General features: G+C 37.4%; 2 protein-coding genes across 5 annotated transcripts in view; one reads left to right on the top strand and one right to left on the bottom strand.

Annotated features, from left to right (window-relative positions):
• Positions 1-11,810, bottom strand: part of acsl1a (acyl-CoA synthetase long chain family member 1a) — a 33,121-nt gene extending 21,311 nt beyond the window's left edge. The window contains exons 1-5 of one of the 3 annotated variants that reach the window (XM_084097362.1): positions 11,722-11,810; positions 3,910-4,131; positions 1,528-1,642; positions 728-792; positions 443-544 (exon numbers count right to left, since the gene is read on the bottom strand). In XM_084097362.1, the coding sequence (XP_083953488.1) occupies positions 443-544; positions 728-792; positions 1,528-1,642; positions 3,910-4,104 (477 nt within the window). In that variant the 5' untranslated portion in view covers positions 4,105-4,131; positions 11,722-11,810. Of the gene's footprint in view, positions 1-442; positions 545-727; positions 793-1,527; positions 1,643-3,909; positions 4,132-5,893; positions 6,265-11,721 lie in introns of those variants that run through there. The other 2 variants (XM_084097360.1, XM_084097361.1) reach the window with 2 other exon arrangements.
• Positions 11,811-12,833: 1,023 nt separating this feature from the next.
• On the top strand, positions 12,834-18,146 carry helt (helt bHLH transcription factor). 2 transcript variants are annotated; one of them, XM_084094880.1, is made up of 4 exons: positions 12,834-12,883; positions 16,943-17,047; positions 17,159-17,255; positions 17,435-18,146. In XM_084094880.1, the coding sequence occupies exons 2-4, from the start codon at positions 17,030-17,032 to the stop codon at positions 17,878-17,880; spliced, it is 561 nt and encodes a 186-aa protein (XP_083951006.1). In that variant the 5' UTR covers positions 12,834-12,883; positions 16,943-17,029; the 3' UTR covers positions 17,881-18,146. The 2 variants fall into 2 exon arrangements, with proteins under 2 accessions (XP_083951006.1, XP_083951005.1); XM_084094879.1 differs by lacking the exon at positions 12,834-12,883 and adding an exon at positions 16,126-16,318.
• The last annotated feature ends 5,217 nt before the right edge of the window (positions 18,147-23,363 follow it).

Raw genomic sequence — 23,363 nt, 5'->3', positions numbered from 1 at the left:
CTAGATGCGAAGAAAAAATTCGGTCACACTTTATACAAGGTGTCTTTAACTATGATGTACTTACATCAAATAATAAGAACAATGTAATTATTTTGTTGAAGTTGTATCGCAAAACACTTTTGCAGCTATTGAGGTGGGATACGGGTAAGTTTGTACAATGTAAAAACATGTCTGTACATAATAAGTGCACTGTATCAAATTATTCATTTAAATGTTGGTACAAATTAGTTAAAGAGTAAGACACAATATAAAGTGGGACCAAAATGTTCAAAGTTATTACATTACTGTGGCAAACAAGTAAAGCAATGAATAGACAAAAAGTGGCTTTAGAAGTTATCATATTGTTTAGTTTACTTACATATACATGATTATTGGCCTACAGCCCACATCAATCCATTTTACAATCAAACTGTCTGAGGCAGCTCTAGTAGGATGTGAATACCTCTGGCCTGTTCTGTGCAAAGATGCCAATGTATTTGTCTCCCGATTGACTGTGACCTCTGTGGAGTAATGCTGAACCTGCAAACTCTGCCCTGTCTGCTACCTACGAACACAAACATCATACGGAAATACATAACTTTATTCAATTGCACAGCCATATCTGATCATCATATCATTGTTTATATCATATCTGATATAAACAAGAGAGGAATCCATGAACATTTACGAAATAAAATGCTAAACCAGTTCTGATTTAAAATCACACCGCAGACTACAGAAATCTTACCTCTTTATACGACAGCCATTTATATTGCTTGCTCGCTTTTCGTGATCCCAAACAAGGACCATTATCTATAAAAATTAAATCACAAAAATGTAAAGATCTCAAACATGATGACAAAACTTTAGGCTTAGAGCTGCACGATTCTGGATATTTTTTGGATTAAAATAGAGATCACGGTTCTCCCACGATTCTGAATAGACAACTAAACAACACAGTATATTTTAAAAATATTTAATTAATCTTAATTAATAAAAAAAATGGTTTTAATGAATGATTCAATGACTCGCTCATAAAGACTTGTTTCATTACTGGATGAATCAGCATTTCTGAACAAATCTTTTGAATGAATGATTCAATGACAAATTCACAAACAGTCACTTGTCGCCACCTACTGGTGTAACAATGTTATTGATAAATCTTTATTTGAAGTGTCAAGTTACTTCAAAATGTGTCATTTACTCTATTTTGATTGCTAGGGCAGACATCAGTGTTTATATGCAATAAACTTTGTTCCAGTACTTCCAGAAAAAAAATAATGATACTGTGTGGTTGAAAAGACTGTTTGTAAAGCTGTTTCATATCTATGATGATAACTGCTCTCTCTGGGTCAGCAGCAGCACAAACACAGATTTAATTGTTCACTGTGATCGTACTTGTCAAAGGTTATAGACATAGCCGAATCACTGACATTTTGGAATAATGTATATTATAGATCGCAATCTTTTAACGATTAATCGTGCAGCTCTAGGTGAACTATTCATTTAGTTGATTTTAATGTCTGTTTAAATGACCACTTGACTTACTTGACACTCTGAGTCCTCGTAAGAAAAACTCATACATTGTCCGAGCGTCTTTATAGTAGTATGTCATGTATGTATCACTGTCCAATAGGATAGACCGACGAGCATATTCACTACCCTGAAAAAACAAAACGAATGAACTATGATGTAGTTCTGTCCCAGAAAATCAAATCACATCTCCTTACAAATCCGCTCCCGCTTTGCTTCCACACCAGACAGATACTCTGGAACAGCATGAACAGACACAAACAGAGTAAAATGAACAGTGAATCATCCCAGTGCATTTGATATTTGAGGACCAGAACAAAATGCTAATTTCATTTATGCATAAACAATTTTTACAGTAGCATTAACTTGTCAAAATAAACAAGAAAATAAGACTCACAGAAATGTAAAGGTCACCAAATCTTCCACTACTTTAGGTTTGATAAAACAAAAGGACCAGGCCATTAACAGCAGAAGGAAGGAAGACTTCACGCTAAAAGAATTTACAGATGGTCGTTGCTCAGTGAATCTGACTGGCTTTATATCTGTTGCCAACACGTTTCAGTTACCATAGCAAACATACAAGAAATAGTGAGAATACAATAACCTCTATGTTTTCTTCTTCAGCCAAAGACAGAGACAGAGATCAAGGACATACATCTATAATTACACTCGTCTGGGTGAAAGAGGATGTAATTATTCGTATCTAAGGCGTCGTTACAGTCTGTGCACATGTGTACATACACACAAAACTGCTCATCATATGAGGACAGAATGTGAAGTGGGGGGGGAAGCAGGAATGTGATGAAAAGACCATTCCAAAACCAGCTGTAGGTTCCAATGTTTTCAACACACACACACACACACACACTACCATTCAAAAGTTTTGGGCTAGTAGTTTATTTTTTTTGAGCATATGTCTCTTATAGAGACATATGCTCTATAAGATGAGAATCCACTAGTTTTTGAGAATCCACTAGTTTGAGAATCCACTAGTTTTTCTCAAACTGCTGGGAAGATTTTTTACCAGGTGGCCACTGGCCACATTGAATAATTCCAATGAAGAATTACCAAATTACCAAAGTTTTATGGCAAAACTTTTATGGAATCAAATTTTTGAAGTACCACATATTTAATAGCTTTGTTTGAGGTGGTTAGTAACATTGAAACAAGAAATATTCAAGTGCAACTGATGGTATAATCAATAGTCAATAATCTCAAAATTAAAGATTTACCTCATTGTTGCATGCCAGAGTTTTAGAGTATATACAGACATACTTTTACAGACATATTGACGAGACTACTAACCCTGAACTAGGGGTTGCACAGACTAGTCGACTTTAATGCTCTGCCATGACGCTTTACGCTTGACGGCGACTAGTCACTGACCATGGTCTATAGAGGACGCAACAGGATAAGAAATCTTTGAAGTCCACTTTTACACTCCGTTTCCAACAATTAAAATGACAAATAGATTTAATTTGTTACATTTATATAGTGCTTTTCTCTGCACTCAAAGCGCTTAACATAGAAGGGGAATGTCCTCAACCACCACCAATGTGCAGCATGCACCTGGATGATGCAACGGCAGCCATATTGCACCAGAACGCCCACCACACACCAGCTTACTGGTGGAGAGGAGACAGAGTGATGAAGCCAATGAGTATATATGGGGATGATTAGGAGGCCATGATGGACAGAGGCCAATGGGCAAATTTGGCCAGGATACCGGGGTTACACCCCTACTCTTTCGAAGGACATCCTGGGATTTTTAATGCCAACAGAGAGTCAGGGCCTCGGTTTAACGTCTCATCCGAAGGACGGGAATGCATACTCTGAGAGCGCTCCACGAGATATGTTTGTTTATACCATCTGGATGCTCAAAATTAAACAGGCGAATGCATGTTTTAAACAGATTATTGTACATGTAAGTTAATCGCCGATCTAAACTAATGCACAGCAGCATTGTACAGAATCATTCAGTAGCACAGAAATGTATAGTCAACACTGTTCTGTGATTTATCAATAAAATAGCTTAGAAACTGAAAAGTTCTAGCATATATTTCTTATAGTGACTAAAACCCACAGCTTCAGTAGAGAAACCCTGCACAGTAGAATTAATTCACACACAAACGCTCTCTCACTAATGCATTCAATGTAATCTTTACTGTGCTACTTTATCTGTATCTGATTTAGAACGAGCAAAAACCCGGCACAAGGCAACCCGTTTTCTAGTCTCAGCTCGAGGTTCAGGCTTATTTGTTCATTAATGACGTCATCAGCGACTAGTCGACTCGACTTTTATCACATAAATGTTGGCTTAAAAAAATCTGAAGTCTAAGTTTAAACCCCTACCCCTAGGTATAAAACTACATAAAACAACTGCATTTTCACACTTACCGGTACCTCCACGGACTGCATGGCGAGGTCACATGGTGGTTTAAGGGCTTTGGGACGAGTGGCCAGCCAGTATGTGGTGATGGCAGCGAATGCACCCATGCCCATGAGGGTGTTAGTGGGTAAACTGCGCACATACTGCCTCACGTCGTCCAGCTCAGGCATCCGCAGGTGTCGGATCAGATCCTGGGCCTGCATTGCTCTGCCAATTCAGCTTACTCAAGTCTGAAAGGAAAAACACAGGGGAGGACACACAAAGTGATTATGGAAAAACAAAACAGATCCTGGCATATTTTAAAATGTACTTTTAATTGTCATTTGAAAATCATTTTGAAGTGAATGCAACATTTGGTAATATTTATGATGAATATTTGACATTATTTTTGTATATGACTTGTTGGCCCTTATTAAAATGATTGTGATTGGCATTAAAGTGATTAGCAAAGAAAACACGTTTCATTGTATGAGATTTGCATTCAAACTATTACATCCACCAGCTGAAATGCCCATGATCGCCACCAGAGAGCACTCCTCCCAACTCCCTTGCTTTCCCATCATGAACTTCAATTCCCATAACCCATTGCCTGGACTCATTATTGTTTGGTCACTTCCATGGTGTGTCATTATCTAGTTAGGTCTGCCTATTTAAGCCCGGTGTTTTCTGCCATTCTTTGTGAAGTCTTGTTTGTGTCACAGGGCAAATTTCTTTGGCTTCCCGTGTTATGGTTTCGATCATCTGCCTGGTTTCCTGGATTTCCCTGTTTGCCTATGATTTGATTTTGGACTCAGTTGTGGTTTGGATTGTTTGCCCTGTGTTTTTGATCCCGTCTGTTATTTGAATTACAATTTTGGATTACCCTAATAAAGCTCGCTTTTGGATCTCCAATCCAAGTCTCGGAGCAGTATGTAACACAAACATAAGTGAATTCCTTAAACTAGTATAGATTTATAAAATCAGCCAGAAAGTCAATATCATAGTGCATCCCTATACATACACACACACAGTGGATTATTCATAATAATCAGTGAACACTCAACTTAGCTGAGAAAGACAGTCACAATCTTTCATTTTACCCCTATATGTCTCTGGTTTGTTTCATGGCAGCTCAATATGGAAAAATAGGGCTATTAAAAAAATAAATATACATTTCAAATAAATATTTCAGCTGCATCAGCCTATAGCCTCCAGCAGTGTTTCTCTGTACAGGCCCTCCTCATGGAAGTGGACTATGATTACAGACCGTAATGAGGGCCCTTCATTCAGCTGAGACCCTAGATACTTCTGCAGCTTGACTTGACTTCCATGCACTCACACTAAAGATGGAAACCTTCACTAAAGGCTGACAGCTTCCCTGCATCAGTGAGGTGTTAGCCAGCTAATGCCTGATAATATCTCTGAAACCACTTCATCTTCATGCAGAGGGTGAAAATGAGTGATAAAGCGTGTGGACAGCACTGTTAATGTGTTGTCGATAATATGGTGGGTCTTCACCTCAGAAGTCTTTGTTAGTGTAGGGTTAGGTAGGGTAGGGTTTCACACTGTCACTCTCTCTCTCTCTCTCTCTCTCTCTCTCACGCACACACACACACACACACTATACATGTATATAAAATGTTAATACATATATATATATATATATGTATTAACATTTTATATATCATTTTATCTTTCTCAAGGTAAAAACTTTCTCTCGGTTCCACTCTACTAAAAGCCCAGTGCCTCTGACCTTGAACTTACCCAGGAGTATGTGAAGTACACACACATTTACATAGCTATCTCAATGAAGACATTTCATGAATATTAGTGTTATTTATTAATTGATTTTCCAATTGAGGATGCCCCCAAATTTTACCCACATTTACCTTACTTCTATAGGGACAGTCCTATATCCAAAGCATCACAGCACAGGTAAAAACACACACAGCTTGACATAAAGCCACTTTTATAATGGAATCAAAACTGAACGACAAAAAAAAAAATACTTACTGTGCAGCTCTGGTTAGGTTTTTTCGTGTGAGTGAGTAATAGCTGTATTGTAATTGCGTTGTTTTGCGTTGTGTCTGTTGTTGCAGTTAAACTGACCCAAGCAGTGCTGAAGGAAACTATAGCTATGAATAGCAGAATGACCCTCACGGACAGCAATACCACCACGTGGGTCTCTCTCTTTTTCTCTCACGCTCTCTATCAAGCTTTCACTATAAACTGTAACTGAATTTCCCCTCGTGTTCTCCTTTTCTTTTTCTCAAGCGTCTCCCACTCCTCAATGCAGCACGAATGTTTTTATAGCTGTTGGCTCAAGTATTTATGCCCTGTAGTCTGTTTTACCAGATGCAGTCGTGTATGCTTGTGTCGTGCGTGAGCGAGTCTTTTAAAATGCTTCAAAACACATGGAGATGCTGGCATCCCACACATCAATACAAAGCGTACTGTGGCTGTTCTTATCTCTGAAACATAAGCACACAAATCCAATCCAAAGACGTGAGAGCTGACATTGCCGTGTACGTACGTACGTGTGTGAAATTCTTGCTGAACAGCACAGTAGCTGATAGTAGTGCAGCAGATCTGCTCTGTAATACGAGAACAAGAGATGTGTGGCAACTCAAACACTCTGTACTCAAACACAATACAGTAATTCACATGGATAAAGAGAAGACATTCCACATGTGCCAGAAAATAAGCTCTCTCACAAATCTCACAGAACGTGTCGCTGTCAAGAACATATCTGGGTCACATTTCACACCAAAAATCGCCAATAAGACTGTCCAACATTAGTGTTAACATAAAAAGCAATATTTTGTATTGGGACATTATTTTAATGACACTTAAGATCTGAATTCGCATTAGCATAAAATAAATAACATTACTGTAATGTAAGGGGGGAAGGGGTGGTTTATTATTACATTTTTAAATTATCTAGAGATACACAATATATCAGCTCCATTATCAGATTTTTATAATTAGTAACGGTTGAAACTGTCTGAAACAGTTGAGATTGGATATTTAACTGTGATGCAGCATTCACTTTTAAAAACGTTTGAAATTATTAATTTAGGTTTTAGTGTGTTTTAATTTTGCTTATTTATTTTTTGTTTGTTTATTGGCCATAACATTGGTAATTATAGGCTTATCAATAGTGGCCAGAATTTGTGTAAGTGTCGTTGAAGATTTAAATGTTTGTGTGGTGCTGCACAGTGTTAGTGTAAACATGAAGAGTGGTTATTCATAAAAGATGTACTGTAAACTATGCATTTATATGCACACATGAGACTTGTGAGAGGGGGAAGCAGCTGTGTGTGTATCTGGCTCACAGATGGGAAAATCACATGGCCGTTCTGGCAGAGCTTGTTCTCGAACTGAAAGCTAACCTCTCTCCATACTTGGGCCGCAAAGAGCACAAACCAATGACAGAGCTACACTTACAATCAGCCCACTGAGAGAAAGACAGAAAGAGTGAGACAGACAGAGAGACAGACAGACAGAGAGACAGACAGACAGAAAGTCCTTCAGCAGAACCCAGAGGAACTTTGTATTGCTCAATTATTGTTCTTTCATAGTATGATTTAATGAAGTTTCGTTTAAACTTCCCCTTAGATGTTTCTTCTAAAATTGTTTAGGATAAATACAAATAGATACAAACTGAGACCTTAATTTTGCAGGAAACTCAACCAAAGGTTCTGCAAACTTGCTCTCCATTTAATCTTGATGCTGAATAACACACATACACACACACACACACACACACACAAAGCTTTATTTATCATTTTGGAGGCTGGGAAAGTTATGTTGTCACATAAATGGAAGCCAATGGAAAAAGAGAGAGAGAAGGCAGAACAAACAGCTGTTCTGACTAATGCTACTCAGGATACCAAAAACATGACACACAACATGCACACAAACCTAATCAAACCTTTAAAGGGGTCATGACATGAGAAATTAAATTTGCCTTGATCTTTTAACATATAAGAAGTATTTGTACCATTAAAACATCCTGCAAGATTCAGAGCTTAAAACGTCCTACTCATAAACAAAGCATTTATTTAAGCAAGCTCCAAAAACAGCCCGTTTTGATATTAGAGGGACTTGTGACGTCACAAGGGCAAATGTATTTGCATATGCCTGCCTTCAGAGCAAGACATCGACAAATAGTTTTACATCATCGCACCATAAGCCACTTTTCCACTGTTGGGCCAAACAATAACAAGCTAGCTTTGAAAGCATTAGATCCCACCCTCCCCTTCAGAGCGCTCTAAGCCACGCCACCTCCAAAACACATGAACACACACAGCAGATTCTGCAAAGCGTCACCAGATGAGAGACGGCATTAAATTATCTCATGTCTCAAAGCACATAACATTATAATAATAATGAATGTGAACAACTTAAAGAGCTCAAAAATCTGAGTCTGAGGATGTGAACAGCTCCGCGTAGAACATCACAGGTTGCCATCTTGTAATTATGGTTATATTGGACCGAATGCAATGATTGGAAGAAAATGTTTTGGTCTGGAGACTTCCACAGAAGATATTGTAAAAAATGTTTATATATATATTTACACCACTTCTATTATTACTTGCTATCAGGATGTGAAGAGAGTTTCAACCAGTACAAACAAAAAGTATTTATAAAAAAAAAAACTACCTTTAACCTCACACACAAACAAGCACACAACAAACACTCACTTCACACAAACATGCATGCTACTGAGGTTAACTTATTCATACATATACAGTATGTCGCACTGTAGCCTACAGCCCTGAATATACCTAACCCTCATAACGGCATAACTCCATAAGTGGCCTATTCAGATTCAGAGATTATTTTTGGAAAGAAAAAATAATAATCTTGACAAATATGTTTCCTATTTTCCACAGTCTATCAAGGTATCGCAGCAGCTGGTGAAATACATTCAAGGCAGTGGTTCTCAAAAAAAAAAAACTTTTTTCTTGGTCATGCCCCCTTTTTAAACCTTTAAAAAAAAATCAGGCTGATTGAGCAAATATATGAGACATGATACATTTCAGTTTCTTTCAACATACCTTCTGATGTTCATTCATGTTCTAATAGCTAATACTGCTCAGTATATTTAGTAGAGCTGTTATTCATTAGTTATGTGAAACCGTGAAACAGCATTCAAGTTAGCTTCCAAAATTTATTTTAAAAATGACACTTGGCAATAGACACAGAGTGTGTTTGCAACTATACGCCATGTGTGTTTTGCAGTCACACTTTATATTAGGTGGCCTTGACTATGTTCTTAACCATTTAATACAACATGTTAGTGCATTATAATGCCATTTAAAGTGCATTTTATTAACATTAACATAACATAACATTACCCCGACCTAACACAAGCCTTACCCCAAAACCTAACTCTTACCCCTATAATCCTAACCATAACCTCCTGAACTAACCTCAAACTCATTAGCAGTAAATGGGGAAATTTTCCAGAACAGCGTGTACTAATTACAGTCAGTTCAGTCTTGTAGGTGTTTATTGTTATGTAGTTAAGGTAACCTAATATAAAGTGTGACCTGCTTTTCTACTTATTATGCCTGTTTAAGGACATTTCATTTGAATTTCCTATTATTACTTAATCTTACATAAGATAGAGCTCTAGATTATGGCCTGAAATGGGCTTGTTTGGTCATGTTTGAACTCTTTCCAGCTGAACCACACCTAAAGCATTCTATTAGGAGTTAAAAAGTGGAGCAGCACATAATACACGCCACGTTCTATAGACGGCCAGGGGGCAATTTTGGTTTTTGTGAAAGGAAAGACTTACAAGAGAAACGGATATCAATTTCGGAAGATCTGAAATTTGAGACAGGCTCGTTTATCTGTTAGTCTATTAAGTCGAAAATCTTAAATAACAGAGATGAGAAAACATTTTTATTGGTAATGAACCACAGCAACAGGTGTTATTTTGGGGTAGGGCTACCAGTCCCATCCTTGGTGGATTGTTCACCAGTGACTCACCTTGTACTTCAATACCTGCAGCAAAATTTTATAACAGATTCTGGCAAAATGGTCTATCAACAGAGAATACTCAAACTATCAATATACAAGAAGTTTGCTATGCAACCTCAACCTTGAGAAAAGTGATATAACTTAAGTTGACTTGACCCACAAAACCTGAAGATGCAGAACAAACTGTCTGCATGAATAAGAGAAAAACAAAAGGAAATGAAATCAGCCTGCTAGACAGCCAAAACTGCAGACATTCCAATCTCCTGAGTCCTGAGTGTGTTTGCTGCTCATAATTCGCAATTTATGAGTTTACAAGTTGAAAATCTCATTCTCAATCACAACATATTCACACACAACTTTCTGTTTTGCACAAAAAAAGAAATGAGTTTACCTGACATGAGAATGATGAGCAGACAAGCTAAAAACCGTATCTTACCACAGTATAAAAAATAAAAAAACAGAATTCATATCTTTAAGATTTCTCATGCAAATCCGTCGAAATAAGTAAAGTTTAATAAATGACAAATATAATTCTTCCGAGGAGGTCCAAAAATAAGTGCATCTCAGCTCTGCATTAACGAAATGAGGCCAAATGATCTGTGTTAAGAGGTCTTGTCAGCAGACCTGTTGCACCATTCTGTAGTTGGATGTTTTCTTAAAATCTTTAATGGACAAAGTCAACACTTTTTTTGCATCAAATAAATGTTATGTTTAATGTTTGCTGATGAAATAAGGTAAAGTGTCAAGTTAACCCTTATTTGTAATAGAGATGTATGGCTATTTCAGGACGCCATCTAATTTGTGATGACCATCAGTGATCTGGATAAGCAAATGGGAGGTTAAACGACAAGGAGTGATGCCACAACATGTCGTGGACAAAGGATGCATGGTCTCTTTATCCGATTCTGTTCTGAATTAGCTAATTAACTAACAATAGAGCGCGCGAGACTCCGAAAAGCGTCCGCCCCTCTCTTTGTCTTCACACAGATCCTCCACTCAACTTCAGCCTTCTCTGCCAGAGGATTACGAAGGAAATTCGTGTTGGGATAAGACATAAATAACCTATATATTTTAGAAGACCGTTTTAATATGTTCTGGTCTTTCTGCTGCTCACTAACTGGCAAAGGTGGAAGCGCTTTCAGCGCTCATGCGTTGCGATGTCAAATTCGTAAATGATTCGTTCTTTTGAATCGGATCTTTTCAATGAATCGCTGATCCAGTTCACAAAATCAATCTGAACGGACAAAATCGGTCAGAGCGGTTTTCGAGTCAACATAAATCCGATAACTGCATGGACAAACATGATCGATATGTTATGACTGATTAGTGAGCTGATGGTAGCTGCTATGCGTTTGGCGGGAAAGGAGGATTGATGGGGAATGTTACTTTAATAGATAAATAACAGAAATTACACACGACACATGCGAAACAGAGCAGCATTTAAAATTATTTAAGTAGTAACATTTGTTTAAATTAATAGCGAAAAAACGGGGGGAAAAAACATCATGTGATATTTACGCCGTGAAAAATGATCGTGTTTTGAAGTAGCTGAAAAGAACCGTTCAAAAGAACCGATTCGCGTAAATGAGTCGGACTTTTCCGCCACCACTCATGCTTCAAAACGAACTCGCTCTCGCTGCAGAAAAACACATCGCCAAAGGCGTAATCAGTGCATTTAAAATTAGTGTTAAACTGATAATTCATGATCAGGCTGAGCAGATGCACTAAACCAACAATATGCATTTGGACGTTTTTCTTCGTGATACATATGCACGTTTCGGAAGTTTTATTCAGTTTCATCGACAGGAATAGGAGTCTAGCCAAGATTAAAGTAGAATTGCACAAACCTGAATGGTGTGAATGTAGCGTCCACACAGCTGTTATTTAGAGGCGTGTATGCCTTTCCTCCGCGCTGTTTTCAGATAGGAAACTGGGCGCTCGACCAATCAGAACACCCGTCACATATCTTTACGCGTATGAATTGAAAGAACGACTGCAATTGGTCATGTTTTAAGGAACATTTACATACGCACTGTTGTGATCAACGGTGATCAACTGCGATGTTCACTAATGACTAATGACACAATGAAGCTCTGTTTTTTGTTTTTGTTTTTTTGTGCACCATGAAGTGAAGTATAATAAATGAGTTATAAAATGACTCTATTAAAAATTCTCTATTAATTAGCCTAGTATATAATTATTTTTAACTATTTAGTTATTTTAATGCTCTATAATAGTGTGTACTGCACATCAGTAAATATGCCTCTTTGTTGACCACCAACATTAATCGTCTAACTAACATATATTTGTAAAATATTAACAAGAAAAAAATTAGTTTTATGGTATAACTCTAAAATGTGCTGATTAAGAATGAACAAGATCTGAGAAGTCTAACAAAAAGCTTTAATTAAATATTCTGGTTACACTTTATTTTAGGTGTCCGTGTTACAGTGTAATTATGCATTTAAGTAGCTACTGTGTAATGATAATTAACTACATGTAGGCTACATACCATGGGGTTAGGGTTTGGTGTAACAAGGACACTGTAATAAAGTGTTACCAAAATGCTTTCTTTCTTTCTTTCTTTCTTTCTTTCTTTCTTTCTTTCTTTCTTTCTTTCTTTCTTTCAACAAGCATTTAGTTGTACTTCTGCAAATGACAATAACGTGCTAGTGAGCAAGAGGGCGCCATTCAATCATAGTATTTATTTTTAAGATAGGCTACATTTATGAAGGGGGAAAAAAACAAGAAAAGCTGTTTCTAAAGTTTAAATAATCAAGTGATTAGTTCTATATTGTATTTTTGGACAATATTTTTTGAATTTTAAGGATGTTCTATTGTGATGCACGAACAATGCTGAATGTGTCTCGTGTGAAGTGATGCAGAGGAGACTCACGGTGGCGCGCGAAGCTAAAGGATTGTGTGCGTCTCTGGCCCGGGGTCACCACGGGTCACCGCCTCTCGCATGACAACACATCGTCGGGAGGATCAACATTTTTTCCCATCAACGTAGGAATTTCAAATCTCGCAAATGTGCTACTGGACAAATGTTTATAGTGTGTGTAGTATGCACTGTTCTTGCAGATGAATTGCATCTACAAAAATAGCTGATAGCTAACTAAAAAGAGCTAATTAAACTAATAAATGTTGTCTGAACCAAACAGTCTTACGAATAACAATAATACATAAAACTCGTTACTTATAGATTTAATTAAAATTAAAAATGATTTAAAAGACATTTGAAGTCGACGTGATTTTGTTAATCGTGTTATTGTTAAGTTTTGTTCATCTCTCCACACGATGGCGCTTTCAATCTATTTCTAAACATATGCAAAAGGAATCTTGGAAGATTTTTTTTAAACAGTTCGTTTTTAAATCAACTTCTGGAAAGGTCTATATATATATATATATGTGTGTGTGTGTGTGTGTGTGTGTGTGTGTGTGTGTATATATATATATATATATATATATATAGCCTATATATATATATATATATATATATATATATATATATATATATATATAAACAAATAACCAATACAAAAAAATATTAATATTAATTAAAAAAATATTTAAATAAATAAAACATTACATTGGAGAAAAAAGTGATGCTTTGACTATTTGAAGTTTCAAAATACCCAGAGAAAGAAAAGTGTAAAGGCAGTAGCACAGGGCATGACTTATTTAATCACTCTTAAAAAGATTTGCCCTAGCAACCCTTCACACAAGCGAAAGCATCCCCTCCTGTCCGAAAAAGCCCAGATTGGTTAGTATGTCTGTGAAAAAGTCTTAGGTTGGTTGGGAAATAAGGCGAACTGTACTGCTGTAATCAGGGTGACATGCATGACTGCGCTCCTCTAATTCTCTTTCACATGGACAGATCCTTACAGACAGAGTTCAGCTTTCAGGTAGCCTCTCTTTAAGACTGGGATCCCTATACAGAAGCGTGTTTGGACAGCTTTAAACTCTTATGTGCCACAGCAATGAAACATTGATACGACAATTAGGAGAGTTTATGACTTTTATCGATACAAACTCATTTAGAAATACTTTTTTTTGAATAAACTATTTTAGTTCGTTTTGTAGCACTGTAGTTTCAAATTTTGCATTATTATGACTTTATAGCATTAAATAGCATCGTGTAAGTAAAAAAAAAAATCTTGTCATTCAGAAAAAAATCCTGCGACTTTTGCAGCTCATTAATATGACTGTCATAAATATTATTATTATAAAAACGTTTAAACTGTAACCTACGCACTTATTGTGTAGTTTTTACACTTAATATTGAGGAATATTATGATCATAAATATTAGTTTTGATTTATATATATGACATAACCTATACGCAATCTGTAACAAACTGCATCAGGAATGTGTAAAAATAAAATTAGGCATTAGAGAAATATAATTATTGTTATAGTCTTCTTATCAAGATAAAAAAAAATACCAGCACTAAATATGGGATGAACTTGTTGCGCACAAAGATGCAGTTCTGTTCACGTTTTCCAGCTTTGTGCATTCTATTTTTTCTTGGAGAGTTTCTTCCACAAAACAAACATGTATGCAGCATATCAGCTTATTCTCAATATATTAAAATACTTACAATCTTTTTGTACTGGGTTGTTTGGTGTAATGTTGGGTGATTAAATTATATTGTGATAGGAGAAAATTCCGCTGACGTATTGCTCTTCTTCAATGCACAACACACGTTTACAAAAAACAGATTAAAAATGGTCACATTACAGAACTTCAGAATCCGAAAAAGCAAGTTAAAAGGTTTTGTTGTGTCGGCTCCACAGAGTTTGCATAAAATGTTGTGGTAAATTCAACAATAAAAAGTAATGGGATTTTATGCTTTAGTCTGTTTCACTGGTGCTTTTCTTTTGCGCGCTATAGTATTAAAAAGTCTCCATTGCTTTGGCTTTCCAAAGAGCTTGAATTCTTTAAAAAAAAAAAAAAAAAAAATCCTCACATCTTTGATTTTTCCCTCCACGATTCAACACGATATCGCACTTTAAAGCGTAGCCAACCTTCAGGATTAAAACGTTCCCAGTGAAAAAAGCAGAAGATCCAGGCGTTTTGGCGCATGAAGTCTGAGTCTGGGAGTCTGGGCGAACACAATAAACCTGTTGTTAACCTTGCTGTGAAAATATGTTTGATGAAAACAGCCAATTGTTGTATGAAATGTATTCAAGTATAAAATAATGCCCTTTGTTGGGCACAAACTTGAGCAATGTGGGGGTACAAAAGTCCCCTGTGGCATGAATTGCGCTTTGGCGTCGCCACTTGGCGCGTTACCCAGACCCCTCTATACGCGATTGTTTCTTTCTTTCTAATGACATTTACCGGATCAAAACATGCTGTTAATTCGATCAGAAAGCTTCACCCTTCACAACAATACCAGAATAATTTCTTCCAAAGTTTGTTAAGTTGACCGAAATTAGGCAAATGAATAGGGGTCTCCAGGCGCAGGTGACGGAGAATAATGCGCGTCAGGACCAGCTGCATTCTTCTTTATTTCTCCTTTTCTTTTCTTTCACTGCATTATTAAAATTTAGGCCAATGAAACTATTCATTCCGCTCAATAGACATTTTCTTATAGGATAATAGGATACAAATTGAGCCCCTCTGAAGGGAATCCAGCGGTGGGTAACCCTCGTGTGCCAAAGACGGCTGGAGTCTCTAACATGGTCGGAGGGGCCGCTCGTGTGCCAGGCCGGGTCCCCACACCTGCCGAGGCCCCTAACAAAACTAGAGAATGTAAACAAAAACCCGGCCGTAGCCCATGAAAGATGGACGTGTCACCAAGTCGTGTGAGAAACGCGGCGAACAAACGGGGGGACTCCGTCTCCAAAAGGTCTCCCCTGAACTCGGCGGAACAGCCTATTATGTGCTTACTTAATTACTATAATAACAGTAGACAGGCTTTAAACCTGAGACGGGCCTGGGATGGAAGTTAAGATCGCTTGCTGAGACCCATAAACAGGCGATCGTGTGAGAAACGCGACGTGGAACAGAAAGAGACGCCTTGCTCCAGGGGCTTTGTTTTCATTGCGCGCTCTGCGCTCGCTCGCGAGCCACATCCAGCAAGGCCTGTTACTATGCAAATAATATTCTACAACCCATCACGTGTCTTTAGATAGGCCACGTGGATTAACAAAATAGGTCTGCCCCCCGCTAGCCCACAGCTTCAGGTTTTACTATTTCTTTAACTGATCCTAAGTGCACACATTAACCAAAAGCTCGCCTTTAATCCTATGGAATAATTTAGGGCCATGAATGCGCGAGCGCTTTATAAGCGGCTGCCTCCAGTCAGCTCATCTCAGTCTGAAGCGTCTAGAAAGAGGAGCGCATACATAGTCTAGCTACAATATTTTCTCAATTTCACAATCATTTTTGTCCTAGTTTTTACCAAACGATGGCGTCAAAGATGAAGGATCGCAAGGTATGTGGACACTTTGGTGGCGCACACATGATGCCAGACGATGCATGCAGACGATGGCCTCTTTCAATGTTTATACTTTTTTTTTTTTTTTTTTTTTTTTTTTTTTCAGAATTGCATAATATTAATATTTCCTACTTAAAACAATCATTTCAGCATATGTTTGCGCGCAGTTAAGAATAGGCTAAATCATTACGGGATGGGCCTACTGTAGTGCTGTAGTGCTAGAATGCTTGGTTTTCCTGGTCTTATATTTCATGTAAGCCAGTGGTTCACTCTAAAGAAATTAATTATATTATTTCACTTGGTTGCGATGTAAAAGCACTTTCCTTCAATGACGCCCTGCCTCGGATAGATGTTTTGCGCGCGTGCAGGGAAGCAGAGCGCGGCGCTGCTCTCCACTCACAACTTATTGCTAATCAAGTAAAACTTACTGAAGGATATTTTATCGACCGAATAGATTATCCTCCCGAGTTTCACTAATGTAACTACCTATCCGTGATTGTTTTTTTTATATTTATCAAGTTAAACTTATCCAATATAACCATGCATGCTTATTTTGTTTTTGGTGATGGCGCTTTTGTTCCCTTAATTTATTTTTCATCTTATTATGTTCCCTTCCCACAGAAAACTCCTGTTTCTCACAAGGTCATTGAAAAAAGAAGAAGAGACCGAATCAACAGATGTCTAAACGAGCTGGGAAAGACAGTTCCTATGGCGTTGGCTAAACAGGTGGGCAGCTGAAACTTTTAGCGAGTTTAAGTCTTTAAGGTGCTCATGACTGCCTTGATTGTACGTGTATGTATATATGCTATGACTAACAAAACCTGTGTATTAAAACAGAACTCTGGGAAACTCGAGAAAGCAGAAATCCTGGAAATGACCGTGCAGTATCTGCGCGCGCTCCACTCCGCAGACTTCCCGCGCGGGAGAGAAAAGGGTACGAAACTCGAATAAATAATAAATAACAAATTAGAGTAAAAATATGAACAAATTAAATACAATTCCTCGTTCGCATCGCGAGAGAAAAAAAATATAAAATTTCAAAACATCATATCAAGCTCTGTCTCCCATGATGAATTTCTATGAATTTTCTAATAAGGTTCTTTGTTTTCTCAGGAGAACTGCTGACAGAGTTTGCCAATTACTTTCACTACGGCTATCACGAGTGCATGAAGAACCTCGTTCACTACCTGACCACCGTGGAGCGAATGGAGACCAAAGACACCAAGTACGCACGGATTCTCACGTTCCTGCAGTCCAAAGTCGTAACCGAGCCTGTGTTTGGCACGTTAGGTACCATCTCACCAGACCCTACGGACCTTCTGTGCCAGCTGGAGTACCAGAGTTCAAGTCCAACCGAGTCAGTGTTTCAGCAAAGCCCACCCGGACACTTTTCCTGGCACAGCTCGACGCGGAGCCCCACGCTCGCGTATCCAGCGATGTCTCAGCACAGTGGATACTTATCACCGGTTCAGGGACTCGATCATCATTACATGAACTTCATCGGGCACTCACACCACAATGCCTTCAGCTTACACAATGCACAACACGCTGCTCTGTAAATACGTCTGCATATGTCTTTAATTTATATATGTGTACATGTTTTATTTTAATATGTAGTTATATCATGAAATAAATGATGTTTGAATAAGATTCTGTCTTTTGGCGCGATGTTGGAAGTTCCTTTTCATTGAGGAATAGGCCTATGTGCTCATTGGGGGAAAAAATATCAGTCATTTTGAAATTCAGCTGTATAATATCCAGATAACATTGTCAGAACTGCAAACCTATGGGAGATTTTTAGGAATTTAACCAATACATATTTTGAGCCAAAACAATAATTGATAAGAACAATGAAGAAGATACATTGGTGATTTTTATGATTTTAATAAAGGTATCTTAACATGTCTAATTGCATATTTGTATTCAAAAGTATAAACAGTTATTTTCAAACTATTTATTATAGTGTTTTAAGAAAACAAGCTAATTTTCATTAAAAGGTGATTACCTGAAATTTTCACTTTAAAGTGCTATACAGTATTTTATCTTACACTTACATTTAAGTTTTGTTGGTGCAGCCATATATATTTAGGTTAAGTAATGCTAAATAACACTTTTATTTGAATAAAATCAATTAATTTAGATGTTACCACATGAAGCGTATTTTTTAGGTTTCCAGTTTTTTCAGTCTAAAAGAGGAAGAAGATTCTATAATTAAAATGTAATAAATAAACAGCTATAATAACATAGGTCAAATATTTAACTTTGCACAATGGCAAACTGGACATTATTTGCATAAATATTAAAACAATGTTCAAGATGTTTGTCTAATGTAATTAAATATGTTTCATATAGCATGACTTTTTTTTTTCGTATATCATTCAAAAATAAATATAAATTTATTATTTAAATCTTGAAAATAGTTTAATGCACAAAAATATTGCAGAGTTCTTAACTTTAGTTGTGACATGCACAAATTCTTATGAAGATACCATGGCTAAATTTGTCTTTGTAACTAGACTGTATTGTCTCTAGACTCTAGTGTCTCTAAGATTAACACTTAGCGTAATGGTCTGCTGGTCTGAGACCCCTTGATTGACAATAAGCCTCTCTTTAGGGGAATCCATTTGGACACAAATCCAGCCCCCCCCCATCCTATATCCCAGTGTCTCTTCCACCTATATTTAAATAGGATGCAAATAACAAATCAAACTGATAAATACTAAATATTCTAGTGAGGGAGTCTGGATGTATAGATATTTTAACACATATGGGCTACAGTCGCAGTAATACATTTATGAACTCTTTTTTTTTTGTTTACTAATAAAATGTGGTCTGATCTTAATTTAAGTCACAATTATCTTACCGTGGATTCATTAACACCCGGTTTTTTAATGCTTTTTAAGACTTTCCCAGCTACTTGAATCTCCATAGGCCTAATGCTTTTTATGGTCCTGTGAAAGCTTTTGGGATTGAGGCATGGTTCACACCAACCAATCTTTCAGAAGACCAATTTGTCCATAACAGGCTTTCTATGTCTTTATTTAAAGGGAGGACATCACCTGTGCGACCCACAACACCAATCTCACCTCCTTAGTTGACTTATATTGAGTTGGCTTTTGACGAAGTTGCAAGATTTGTAACACAGAGGTTCACTTACTTTCTGCACTGTGAATGATTGCTCAATGACCAATACAATTTTGAAAAGTACAAATATTTGTGTTTTTAGTTAAATGATAGTTCACCCAAATGAAAATTCTCTCATCACTCACCCTCAAGTTGTTCCAAACCTGTATGAATTTCTTTCTTCTGCTGAACACAATTAACCAAACAGTTGATGGGCCCCACTGATTTCCAAAGTATGGAAAAAAAAAATATATATATACTATGGAAGTCAGTGGAGTCCCATCAACAGTTTGGTACCCATATTCGTCAGAATATCTTCATTTGTGTTCAGCAGAAGAAAGAAATTCATACCGGTTTGGAACAACTTAAGGGTGAGTAAATGATGACAGAATTTTCATTTTTGGGTGAACTATCCCTATAAGTCAGCTTGTATTTCTCTATAATTGTGAGTTAGATGAAGGTCAGACGAGTAAGAATGTATGAGTAATAAATGCTGAAATCCAGAAGCGTTGACAAACATATTCTTGTGATATCAACTTCTCCCTCTCTATCTGTCACTATTAGATCCACAAAGGATGATGAAGAGGAAGGTTTGAGTTCAAACAGCAGCATCGCTTTAAAAAAAGGAAACAAACGAGAGACTCAAAGTATCAGTGTTTATTTAAACACAGACAACACCAGACAATAAACTAAAGAAACTGAGGGCATTACATCCACAAAATAATGAACTAAAATACAAACTGGTGTGCTCTAATTAATCATATAATGAAATGTCATGACCACCAAGGAACAAGCAGGAACATAAAACAGAGGAAACTTTTGAATTTATGTAGTGTTTTTCTAAAATCCTTTCTGCATTTTCTGAGACACTATAGACATTTGTCCCTGCATTTTTACTTTTTTTTTTCTGACATAATATTTAAGGGAGTGACATCATCAATGGTTGCACTTATTTTAGCCTCTTCTAACTCTGCTCTGGGAAAAGATCATAGTGGAGCATTGTGAAGGCACAAGAATATTGACTGTAAATACTGCAGTGGGGAGCAGCTACATCTGCTAAGGCCATATTATGCAGTGCTGTTATATGTGATATGTGAATCAGTCTAGACAATATGTGTCATTTCCATACTTGACTTAAGCAAATCAGACACTTGTTCACTGTGGTCAGGATTAGCTTAGGGGAGAGATGGCCACCATAGTGGAAAATAAAAGAACTCTACCCTTATTGCATATCATTTTACCAGGTTCCAGTCAGCCATGACACTGATTGTTTCTGAGATGTTGGCACTTGCGTCCCTCCCTCTTTAACTGTAGAGGGTTTACTCTCTGTGGACTCTACAATGGCAGAAGAAGTGAACCACACCCCCGTCTCACACACTTTTGACACCCCAAATACCAGAAACCAATATCACTCAGATATGCTCAATGGGGATACCTAAAGGCACCTACTGTCCTACAGTATCATGATGGGTACAAGACAGGTGTGATTTTGGCCCAGATAGATGACTTAAGTCTGGGACCCCTCCTCATATCCTGAATTCATCCCAATGCTGTTAAGTCTTTCTTTAAGTAAGTTGTATGGCTCCAAGAAATCACCAAGGAAAGAGAAAGAAAGAAAGAGGGAGAGGGATTCTGGAGAAGGCGGGAGAGGTTGTGATACTTTGGGGGGAGGGGGGGGGGGGGTTGCTTCATTGTGATTGGACTGAAAGGAAGACAATCTTGGGTTCCTTGGGCTTCATCCTTGAGTGGACCTGAAGAAAAATAATCAGCACCATGAAATCAAAGCTCCTAAAAAGAGAGCCAGAATATAGGCATGAGACTGCAGGACACAACCACAGACTCAAATACATTATTTTATTATATAATATTATATTATATATACACAAGCAGATATAATATATATAGTCTATATATAAATAGTCTCTAATGCTCACCAATGTTGCATTTATTTGATAAAAAATACAGTAATATTGTCAAATATTTGTACAATTTTAACTGACTTTTTTTCTATTTTACTGTTAAAATTTTATGTATTCCTGTATTGGTAAAGCTGAATTTTCAGCATCATTACTCCATTCATCAGTGTCACATGATCCTTCAGAAAATATGCTGATTTGATGCTCAATAAACATTTCTTCTTATTATTAAAACAGTTGTGTTGCTTAATATTTTGTGGAAACCGTAAGGAATATTTGAATTGTATGTAAATATGTAATTTGTACTAATTTTATACATTTCTTTACTGACACATACTGTCAGTCACGTTTAAATGGTAGAATATGTATTATACAGAAGGATCATGGATGCATCAGAACTCACCAAGACCCACAAACACCTACATTAGCACTTTTGGGATGAAAAGCTCAGTTGTCTGTCATACACCTGTCAGAGCGAGTAATTGATGGATGAACAGACAGAGAGATGGATGGATGATTGGATGAATAACACAAAGCTGTTTGCCAAAAACGTTGATGCAGAAAAGAGGAGAGAAGAGGGAGAGAAGACAAAGAGGACATGCAGATGGGAAAAACGATAATGCCATGAAAGAGGAAAGCGATGAAAGAGCACTGAGTGACCAACAAGCCAATATTGGTTTAAATCCGCAGAGGGAACACTGTGTTAAGCGGAGGGAGAAAAGCTGGTAAAATTAGACTCCTTTAGCTTCATCACACAGTATGAATCAAAACAAATGAAGCAGAGCTAAAATGGCTCAGGGTTTTATTCTATTGTCATGTAAAATATCTTAATATGCCAACGAAAGCAACCAAAAAAATTCTTCTCATCTAAAGTTTTATTTATATGCAAGCAATTTTGTTAAGATAACTGTGGGTCTTGACTAAACTAAACATCTGACGCTGCAGGGTATAACATATGAAACACCATCTTGTCAGTAATAAATGATATAAGTGGAGGAAATCAGCCCGAAGGCCTACACAGACCTATAGCAGTCAGAATTTGACAAAAATATGAGGGATGCACGATACATCAGCCACTATATCGGTATCGCCGAAATATATGTTAATTTTTGATGTTATTGTTATCAGCCTGTTAAGATTTGGCTGATATATTAAAGCCAATAAATAATGGATTATTTCCTTCAGCTGAGACATTTCAGATGACCACTGTTCACCATGATGGTTTTAAATTGCTTGAAATATGATTGGAATCTTCTCTCTGTATCTTCTTTCAAAATGGAAGATACAGTTAAGTGCAACATGTGCAGCGCAAGTCTGTCATATATGCTACATAAAACTATAATGAGAACATTATAAATGTGTGCTTGGGAAATGTCTTTTAATGGTGAGACTTTTGTTTTTGTAATCAGGCTCTCAAAAATTATATAAAAATGTGGTTTATCGGCCGATATATCGGTTATCGGCTTTCAAATATAATGAATTATCGGTATCAGCTGAAATGTTCATATCGGTGCATCCCTATTGACAAGATTTTAAAGTGAAACAATGCATCTCAAATGATCTCCCTCAGCAATCTGACATATTGTATAACTGTGAGCTATCACTGTTTATTCAGAAATAAAGCCATGTTTTTGGCGAGGGGGCATGGTAATGCGAAGTCTGCAGTGGGGGAACGAGTGCAGAGATGAGCGGGGATAAGGAGGTCAAGGGCATGATAACTAACACCTGTCTCTATATCCAGTGATTGGCGGAGAAACGGGATATAAGCGCCCCGCAGAAAACGCTGCTTACGGAGCTAGTCAAGTCGCTCGCCGGTCTTCACCAGACTCAACATCAAGCGCTGATGGACTTCAGACTAGAACAGGACTATCGTTTCTGTCTGCTGGTCCAGGCACAGGAGGAAGTTCAGCAGGTCATCTGGAGCTTGTTTGGCCGTGAGGTCGCCCCAGACGCAGGCCCTACCATCTCCCACGTCCCGCTGGTGAAGATGGGTCCACAGGATG

This window comes from Abramis brama, assembly GCF_963993115.1.
Source record: "Abramis brama genome assembly, chromosome: 2".
Lineage (NCBI taxonomy): Eukaryota > Metazoa > Chordata > Actinopteri > Cypriniformes > Leuciscidae > Abramis > Abramis brama.
This window is presented reverse-complemented; position numbering and strand designations above follow the sequence as displayed.